Source organism: Anastrepha obliqua, chromosome 6, assembly GCF_027943255.1.
Source record: "Anastrepha obliqua isolate idAnaObli1 chromosome 6, idAnaObli1_1.0, whole genome shotgun sequence".
Classification (NCBI taxonomy): Eukaryota; Metazoa; Arthropoda; class Insecta; order Diptera; family Tephritidae; genus Anastrepha; species Anastrepha obliqua.
In genome coordinates this window covers 74,101,853-74,112,524 of record NC_072897.1, presented here as the reverse complement: position 1 = coordinate 74,112,524, position 10,672 = coordinate 74,101,853, and the positions used below count along the sequence as shown (strand labels likewise).

Here is a 10,672-nt window from a genome sequence, read left to right as displayed (position 1 = left end):
TGGTGCACTGGTACTTTCTGAGCATGAACTCGGATAAACCATAGTCCCAACAGTCGCCGAAACTGGTGCCAAGACAGGATATGACAAGCAGAGGTTACCCGCGTCATAACCACGTCTGCGAACTCCAAATTACCTCCCGAATAAGACGCTTTCTTTGTAGCCGTTAGTGCAATGGTATTTTTCGGATTTGCATCCAAATTAACCACAACACTTCCGTCCGCAGAAGAAAGCTTCAGAGGGGTCGCCTGCATCTCCATTGCTTTCCACTGAGCCAAGCTCATTTTCACCCAGCAACAGGCTCTCTATAGAGCTACGTATAGAGCCTGACGAGGATGCACCATCCAATAGGTGTCCATCCTCAACCAGTAGCTTGGTTCCTCCAAGGCCCTGGTCGTTTTGGTGGTGAATGAGTTTTGGGCCTGCACATCCGATGCACAAGCCGCTGGAGAACCAGCGAGAGGATTACCACAAGTGTGGGTACCCCGTGCAGAGAATTACTGGTTTCTACTCAATTTTCCATTTATGGAGAGGCCCTATTTATACTCTTCAAGAGTGCTTTGTTGAAGGGGAGCCCGTTATCGGCAGTTCATGTCTAGATCCGTAGTGTTCTGTTTTAACTCAGTAATCACTCTATTTCACTTACGGTCTTGTCTTAGTAGAGGCTATGGAGTTGGAGAAACCCTCTATATTGCGCTTATCTACGCCCTGCGCCGTCTCATAGTAGTCAAAGTCAATCCTAAGGAAGACTCATACAGGGATAAAAAACATTTAACCCCCTATAAGAACAAAATGCATTCATAGGTGTAGCCATAGCGGCCATGATTATTTTAGTCACGGCGGCGTTGAACAATTTCAAATATTGTAAAGCACAACAAAAACAAATTCAATGATTAGTTCGAGCTCATATTTCTAGGCATGGATAATAAGATGCGAAAGTCTTTCATTTTGAGTCAGAGCGCGCCCATGCGCTCGTTGCAAAACTTGGCAGCATTCACACATTATGTAATAATGAACAGCTGATAGGCGATATGGAGGGTTGCCAGAAAAAACGCGCCGAAAATAACTGACGAAAGCTGTTCGTTTTTACTTAATGGAAAAATGCCACGATTGAAATATTTATAATTATTTGTCTTAAAATTAATTCAACTGAAACGTAATAATTTAAATTAAAGTGAGTTTTTTAAATTTCCAAAACTTCTTATATCGTTTTCGACTTCTACTTTTAATTAGTGTTTTGTATTCATATGAATAAATTTTACATAAATGTAATTTAATTGAAAACTGTGTGTTGGTTTATGTCTGTAAATTTGTAATAGTATGTAAATTTTTTATAGTTGAAAAGCGTAGGTAAGGGAATTGAATTTGAACTTGAGATATTTTATAAAGATTAAAAGCTATCTATTTATCTTATTCTGTTAGTTGTTTCAGGATTTTTGTTTGTTACCCACTTGTTATGTTATATTAAAAAATCACGATATTTTCTGTTTTTATTTATACTTATGTTTATCGTGTTCATTAAATTATTATTATATTACTTATGTATTATATTTCAATTTTTAATAATTTAATTTAAATATCAATTTTTTATTGTTTTAGCTTATTTATGTATTTTATGCTGATTTTGGTTATTTTTATTATATGTAGGTGTAAACGAGTGATATGAGGCTACTGGGCGACCGTGCACTAAATACTAACTTTAATGGCGGTGTGAAAACTAAAAATTCTCAATTTTTGTTTAAAAAATTTCTTCCGGTGTAGTATTACTGACGAATGTTATAAAAAATGCAAATTTTTTAGCGCTCTAACGAAAAAAAGAGTTTCGCTTCTAGTCATCCTCCAATTCAGTCTCTTTCTTGCCTCATTTCTCCAATTACGAACGTTTTTTAAGAAAAATAAGTTAATTCATCCTCTTTCGACATTTGTGTCATTTATGCTTAAAAATTTTTTGTACTAATACGAACTGAAATCAGAGAACGTAAATTCATAGAGAAGGCGCAGTCCCGGCCCGTTCCTCCTAACAAAATACGGGTAGGAAAATGAAATCAGCACACGTTAACAGTAGGAAATTAATTAATATGGCTGCCGGAGAGAAATGAGAGGGAGAGAGTGATACGCAAGTGTGAAAAAATGTAGTTTACATTAGCTTAGGTTGCAAACACAGTGCACGCTGAGACGAAGACGAAGATGAAGACGAAGCTGAAGAGAAATTGCTTGCGTTGCGAGTAAGCGAATAGGTTGCACAGTGCAAGATGAATTGCTTGCGCTTTTGTTATGTTAGTCGCAATGGATTCCTCATCAGATGATGACCTGCTGATTGAGCAAAGTTTATATTTTAAATTAAAACGTATAAGAGTGAATAAAAAAGTACACCCTATAAATTTGGGAAGAGAAGTATTTGGTGAATTTCACCATTTGTATGATGAGCTGCGCCAAGATGAAAAGAAATTTGTGGAATATACCAGAATGACAATTAGCACATTTGATTATATTCTAATCAAAATTGAGCCACTCATTATTAAAAATTGGACTAATTTTAATAAAACGCCAATTATATGTGCTGAAAGGCTAATTGTGACGTTAAGGTAAAAAATAATTTAAAATATATTTAGTTTTATGCATTTTATTGATTATTATATTGCTTCTCATTTAATTACTTGTTTATCAACTGTCTTAACTTAATTTGAAAATGTAATAATATTTCCTGATGTAACAAAAGTTCCCGGTTCCTGTGGGGATAAAGCATTATCGGAATATTGATTTGATGAAGATTCAAGTAGAGTCGGTGATGGTACAGATACATAAGAAGCTTGGTTTTCAATATTTTGTAGATTAAAAGAGCGCCCCACGTTGTACACGTGATGATAGACCGATTTTTGCATATCCATTCTGAACAAAAGTTTCGTTTGTGGATCCATCTTTTTAACGTGTAGCAATAGGCTCACAAAAAAAGCCATGTCTTCATCGTCGGCTGAAATCTTGTTTTTTGTTTTCTGTTCTAACAGCTCCAACTTCTTTTTTTCGATGTTCAGCATTTCATCTTCTTTGCTATTATGACGGCGTTTTAGATTTTTAGGAGGATAACGTGGGGTGGACGTTTGCACTTCAAATGTACTCATGTCGCTTTCTTCCTCATATTGCGGCGCCTCTATATCTACACTATTAACATCTTCGCCAATATTAATGTTCATATCTTGTACTTCATTGTTTTTTTGGCGACTTAAATTTCCGGAAGACTGGCGGCACTTTATCTGGTCCTTTATAAACATCATGGATTCGAAATGACTCCATTGAGAACACTTCTCGTTGACTGAATGTAGTCCAGCGTCGCCAGAACGGTCCGGTGGACATTTCCTCAATTCAGCTCGAAATGTGTCCCTCAATTGTTTCCATTTTTTTTTTCAAAACCATAGCTAAAAATACATATTAGAATTTTATTAGTTGCATAACATTGTTTTAAATTGTTTTGTTATTTTAGATATCTTGCTACTGGAACTTCATTCAGATCAATCTCTTTTAACTTTCGAATGGGTGCTTCAACGGTTCGTTCCATTGTTATAGAGACATGTGAAGCTTTGTGGACAGTTTTGCAGCCTATACATATGGCTGTGCCCACAGAACAAAATTTAAAGAAAGTTGCGGACCAGTATTGGAATCTTTGGGAATTCCCAAATTGTGTTGGCTCTATTGATGGAAAGCACATACGTCTAAAATGCCCAGCGAATTCAGGATCAATGTTTTATAATTATAAAAATTTTTTCTCAATAGTGCTGCAGGCAGTCGCTGACGCAAAATGTAAATTTGTTACTATCGAAGTTGGTGGTTACGGACGTCAGAGTGATGGTGGAACTTTTGCTTCCTCAGCGATTTACACAATGAAAAATTCTGGAGACTTAAATTTTCCGAAGGATTCCTATTTGCCCAATACCACAATACCCATGCCATACGTGTTGCTTGCAGATGAAGCTTATCCGCTTTTGGACTGGGTTCTTCGACCATATGCCAGAAGAAATCTAACATTGGAAAATGAATATTTTAATAGTCGTTTGTCGAGAGCGCGTAGGTGTGTGGAATGTGCATTTGGCATAATTAACTTGAAATGGAGAATATTATGGAAGCCAATTGAAACGACGCCATCTAACGCAGAAATTATTGTTAAAGCAATCTGTATATTGCATAATAATATACAATGCTAGATTTAGAAGATCTGGACACGCACATGGCAGAGGGAGAAAAATTTATAAGCAACAAATCAAAAAATATATTGGAAAGTTCAAAGAAAAGAGGTCGAATAATCAGAGACACGTTCCGTAGTTATGTTTGCAGCCATAGAAATGCTGATAGTATTTAAATTTTCCATTCTATTATTATTTTATTTTGATTAAAATTAATTAAATTACTTACCATCAATATTCAATTCGTTTGAAATTTCGTTCCAATGTCAATTATTTGCCTATTGTGGTAAAGTTTGTTTTGCTGGTCCCATAAACAGGGTTTTTTAAATATTGCTGCAATTAATTCCTCGTTAATTGCAGACATTTTCACAAAACATATGCGTCCGTCAAATCACAAATTACAACTAAATTTGAACACGTAGACACAGACATAACAAACAAACAAAAGCAACGGTAACTAGCAAGCGATTCGTCTTCAAATTCAGTACAGCAGCGTTTGAAGCTGATTGCTTGCGTTTCGTCTTCATCTTCGTCTTCGTCACAGCGCGCACTATGCGTACGAACGAGCGAATTCATACAATTTCTTCTGCACTGTTTTTCGTCTTCAGCTTCGTCTTCATCTTCGTCTTCGTCTCAGCGTGCACTGTGTTTGCAACCTTACATTTGCTTGCGTACAGAACAGATTTGTTCATTTGATATGTCCATATGATTTGTATGCATGTTTACAGATTTGTTCTTTTTGGTTTTTTTATTAAAATTGCGCGTAATTGTATGTATGCATGTTTATATCCATATATTAGCATAGGACATACAGCTATGGTCAAACGTTTAGCGCACTTAAAAAGAGTTCAATATAATGCTCGATTAAATGATATGAAATCAAATTAAATCCAGTTTTTTTAACACTTTATTATAAGACAAAATAACTTAAAGTAGACAGTTTTCCCTAGTAAAAATATGATAAAATAGAAGTAATTCTTAAGACTTAGCGCAGTTTTGATTTCTGTAAAAAATATGAAATATTTGTAAGAATTGAGAAAAGATTGTTGACTATTATTATTTACCATATCAATATTTGGTAGAATAGCCGTTATTCTGTATAACTGCTTTACACCTGCGTGGTAAACTCTCTATTAACTTTTGGCACCTGTCCAAAGGAATAGAGTTCCATGCTTCCTGTACACCTTCCCAAAGTTCATCGATATTTTTAAATTTTTTTTGTCCAACCATCGTCTTCACATCATTCCACAAGTTTTCGATTGGATTTAAATCCGGACTTTGTGCTGGCCAATCGAGCTGGGTAATATTTTCCAGTTTTTGACCAGTCCCACAGTATGTTTGGGATCGTTGTCGTGCATAAATATTAAATTTTTGCATGTTTGACTATTGCCATCTCATAAAGTCCATCCGTAATGTATTTATGAAATATGATATTCCAACCGCCCATGGCACTGCAATCTTTAAGGTCATTAGGAAGTTATTTGATATTGATCAAAAGAATTCCAATTTTAAAATTTGCCCAAAATTGACGGAGGCTCATATTTACCCAAGCATTTTCGAAAAAATTAGAGTTTCACGCGCAACACAAGTATTGAGCAATTTGGTAGCGTCAGGTATTTACATGATGTGTAGTCAAAATTTATTTGGTAATGACGAAAACTTTATAAATTTTGCCAAGCCCACGCAGATATTTGTTAAAGAAATGAATGATCTTTTTGATGAACTCGATGCAAAGCATTTCCAGTCAACAAATCCATTAAGGTCTCTTCTGAAGCGGGATGATAGGGGCAAAGTTGAAAGACTATTAAGTTACTTCTTCTTTAGTCCAATGTCTACAATATGCGTGCATATTCTACTATTAAATGTATCCAAGGCTTTCGTACTACAATAAAATCGATGCTGGAATTGTGCGAGGAACTTTTTCAACAGCATTAAAATTTAAAATTTATTTTCCTTGGAAAGTTAAACCAAGATTGTCTAGAAAATTTCTTTTATCGGGTCCGAGCTAGTCAGGGTATTAATACTCATTCCACAGCACACGAAGTGCAGTACATAGTAGCGAGATTGATATCTGATATGACTTAATCGATGTCAATATCGAAGTCGTGTGAGAAATTGTTATAATATAAGAACAATTTCGTAATTCGTGCTTTCACAATTTTATATATTTTTTTTCATTTCAGGAAATGTACAATAAATACCTATTATTTATAGTATTGTAAAATATATATACTATATATGAGTAGTTAGCTTACTTGTTGGTAAAAATAAAAAATAGAGATTAAAAAATTAGTGTTTCAATTTTCTTAAGGATAATAATATTTATTTGGTAAGAAGAACTTAAATGAACATATACCAATAATTTAATTCGACAGGATTTCCTTACAAAATCAATATATTCGTTCAGCTAAATCAAATGAATATCTGCATATGAAAAATCGTTCATATGGACGTGCAAAAGCAAACACGAATATACATACATAAATACATGTATACAAACTTCCATAGCCATACATACATATGAGGCTGCGAGCACTTGCGACAGAAAAAATATTGCGATTTGCTATTGTTGTCGAGAAAATATATAATTTAATATAGAACACATATTTACATACATATAATGATGCATACATATGTACGGAGCCGCGGCCACTCGACCAAATATTGGCAAATAATTCAACGCGAAATATTGCAATATTGACTATTTTCGAATGGTCGTGAAAATTGGCATATGGGCGGCTCGTTTTATGAATGAAAGTACTTTGCTCGTAGAAATATGAGCTCGAACTTATCAATGAATTTGTTTTTTTGTGCTTTTAAATATTTGAAACTGTTCAGCGCCGTCGGGGGTAAATAATCATGGCGGCAACAGCTACGTCTAGGAATGCATTTTGTTCTTGTAGTCGCTAGGCTTAGAATTTTAATTTTTGAAGCATACACATGTAGAGGCATAAAGTAAGTATGTGCGGTTATATGTATATACGAATATTCATTGTTTTGCTTAGAATAGAAACTTTTACGTACATATGTACATTGTCCCAACATATGTATTCATATGTATGTGCATACATACATACATATGTATATGTACGCGAATAAGGTTTAGATGAGTTTTTTTGCATATGTTAGGAATATGTTTGCATACGTTTGTCTATTTGCTTTTGAATTTTTTATATGTAGATACATATGTATGAGCTGTGTTTTGAGGCAGGTCAAGATTTTGTTTCTGGCCACATGAATATGGATGGGAGATGTTATATCTATTTAGTATATGAATATAAATACATATGGATATAAAAATTTAAAAAGGGCACATATTGTCGAATAATAACCGTTGATGCAAATGAATGGTTTACAAAGCCAATTTTTTATGTGGATATTTTGAAATTATTTTGATAATGCACTTAATATCTATACAATTTAGTTAATTAGATATTTAAAATCTCACATTCATGCATGCATATACATACATACTTAGAATTAATTTATTCATCTCACAAGAAATAATCCATTTGCGCATGCGAAATGCCTACGGGAAATAAGCATGAAAGAGAAATGTGAATTTTGCACATACATATGTGTATTAGAAATATGTTTGCATACGTTTGTCTATTTGCTTTGAATTCTGTATATGGAGATGTGTATGAGAGGTGTATGAGCTGGGTTTTGATGCAAGTCAAGATTTTTTTCTGCCCACATGAATATGGATGGTAGATGTTATATATAATATATTCAACGCTTTGTAGTATGTGAATATACATACATATGTATATAATAATTTAAAAAGTACAACATATTGCTGAATAATAAACCTTGATGTAAATGAATGGTTTACAAAGTTATTTTTTGTGTTATGATATTTGAATAATTTTGATAATAGACCTAAATTCAATACAATTTAGTCAATTAGATACCTAAAATTTCATATTCATGCATGCATATATTTACTTAGAATTACTATTATTATTATTTATTAGAGAAATATGAAATATAACAATAATTGATAAAGCACACTAGCTACTTAGGCCTACGGTGCTATTGCGTTACTTAGAATTAATTTATTCATCTCACAAGAAATAATCTATTTGCGCATGCGAAATGCCGACGGCAAATAAGCATGAAAGAAAAATGTACAAGTCTGCTGTTATTTTCTTTTCCCTAACATCAAATCATGGCATTTTACATTTCAATGCAAACGTTATATTTATTTCTGTTGACTACGCTCCGCTATGTTAACTCTCTTCTGTTAACTTCCTACCCTCGTTTTGATGTGTTTTGACATTTAACCTGTCCATTCGTTCCTGAGCCTTCTCTATGAATTTACGTTCTCTGCTTTCTCTATGAATTTACATTCTCTGAGCGTAAGAGATACTTATAATACGTTCACATATAAGTAGATTATCTACTTTTTCGTGTTTAACTCCCAGTCCGTAATTGAAAAGCGAGATTTCCCATACAAAATTCCTCTCCCAAAATCTGAGATTATAAAATAATCCTAGATAATAACCATACTTTTCGACATACAACCCTGTTATTAACAGCCAAGTTTGCAATTAACACGTTGACTGCCGAGCGAAATTTGCTGGTTATCACACAGCGCCGCAAGTGTGCATCACCACCACACCAAAAACAATGCGCCGGCACCCATTGCCCGGCGCGGCGCCATTGAAAAGCCATGCGCCGGGCAATGGGTGCCGGCGCGGCAGTCAACGTGTTAAATTAGCTATTCCTTCTCCGTCTAAATTAGCTAAAGTTAATAATAATCAAACAAACCAAAAACACCGAAATATTCCATCAAAATAATTTCTATAAAGAAAAACCTTTCACAAAAATATTGACAGCTGATTGTCAGTTTTGAAGGTAATCTGCGATATGTGAACGAGTAGATTAATTGGTAATTAATGCAAATGTGAATGTACTTTTAAACAAAACCAGGAATTCGCCTTGACAATTGGGGGCGAGACAAAACTTTCCATATCTAGAAATTACGATAGTTATTAAGCACACGCATATAAGCAGAGACGGCAGCCATAGCCGAATGGATTGGAGGGTGTCTACCATTCGGAATTCGGAGTACATTGGTTCGAATATTCGTGAAACAGCAAAATGAAGAACAAGCTGTTTCTAATAGCGCGCGCCCCTCAGCAGGCAATGGTAAACCTCCGAGTCTATTTCTGTCATGAAAAGCTAAAAATTATCTGGCGTTCGGAGTGGGCTTAAAACTGTAGGTCCCGTTTGGGAAACATCATGACGTTCGCACTAATAGGAAGACGAGCTCGGCCAATCACCCAAAATGAGTGTACGCGCCAATTATATATATAGGTATATACATACATAAAGGGTTTTTCAATAAGAGGTGTTATTTTGAATTCCCCGCTATTTCGGTAGATGTCACTTTTGAAGCTGAAATTTTTTTATATTTACCAAGTAGAAACTAAGCCATTAATAAAAATGAAACGATACGCGCTTAAATAACGCACTCAAATTATTAAAATTCACTATGAAAATGGTGAAAATTTGGCAGAGACGGTTTGTAAAACTCGTAAGTTTTTGGGTCATGGTGAGGCACCTTGTCGGACCGCAATACAGAAATTGAGAAAAAAATTTGAACTGTTGGGACAAGTCAGTAATGTGAAAAATAAAACCCACGCACGTCGCTCAAGAACAGTCGAAAATATTTTTTTTGTAGCCGAAAGGGTTGAAGAAACCCCAGGTTTGTTCATTCCTCGTCGTTCTTTGGAATTAGGCATTCCACAAACGTCATTACACCGTATTTTGCATAAAGATTTGGGTCTTAAGGCTTATAAAGTCCAGTTAACACATGAACTCAAGCCGGCCGATCATCAACAACGTCGTGCCTTTGCTGATTGGGTCGTTGAAATGCATGAAAATGATCCGGAATTTCATCGAAAAATCATCTTGAGTGAAGAGGCCCATTTCCACCTCGGTGGCTTCGACAACAAGCAAAATTGTGAGAGCAGGGGCTTAGAAAATACAAGAGTTATTGTTGAAAAGCCTCTCTATCCTCAACGTGTGACTGTTTGGTACAACTTATGGTCCGGCGGAGTCATTGGACCTTACTTTTTCGAAAATGATGCTGGAGCAGTGACGGTGAATGGATTGCGCTATCGAGAGATGATAAACGATTTTTTATGGCCGGAATTGGATGGTATTGATCTGAGCAACGTTTATTTTCAACAAGACGGCGCTACGTGCCACACATGCAACGAAACCCTTGATCGTTTACAGGAATAACACCTCTTATTGGAAAACTTTTTATATAAGCAGAGGCGCATGCGAATATATTTCAGTCGTACCGCAAACCTATACAGGTAAAGTAAAGCAGCTAGGTATTGGAAATAAAACAAAAAGGTTGTGTTGCCGCAAAGTGACACCTGAACTTCTAAATAAAGATACAAGAAGTTAGGATAGCCGACTCTGTAATCTGTATACTCGCCAGCGAGAAAAACTGAAACGTATACTGTCCGCGCCCCTCTACG

At 35.2% G+C, this 10,672-nt stretch overlaps 1 protein-coding gene across 1 annotated transcript; it reads left to right on the top strand.

Annotated features, from left to right (window-relative positions):
• Positions 1-2,342: 2,342 nt before the first annotated feature.
• LOC129250037 (uncharacterized) lies at positions 2,343-4,234 on the top strand. Its single transcript, XM_054889683.1, has 2 exons — positions 2,343-2,582; positions 3,476-4,234. Exons 1-2 carry the CDS (start codon positions 2,464-2,466, stop codon positions 4,191-4,193), a joined length of 837 nt encoding a protein of 278 aa, XP_054745658.1. The 5' UTR covers positions 2,343-2,463; the 3' UTR covers positions 4,194-4,234.
• The last annotated feature ends 6,438 nt before the right edge of the window (positions 4,235-10,672 follow it).

Excerpts from the sequence above, each read along its gene's own strand:
- LOC129250037 (XM_054889683.1), top strand. The coding sequence starts at position 2,464 with ATGACAATTAGCACATTTGATTATATTCTAATCAAAATTGAGCCACTC. Across the intron at positions 2,583-3,475 it reads AGGCTAATTGTGACGTTAAG|ATATCTTGCTACTGGAACTT; the intron begins GTAAAAAATAAT and ends TTGTTATTTTAG.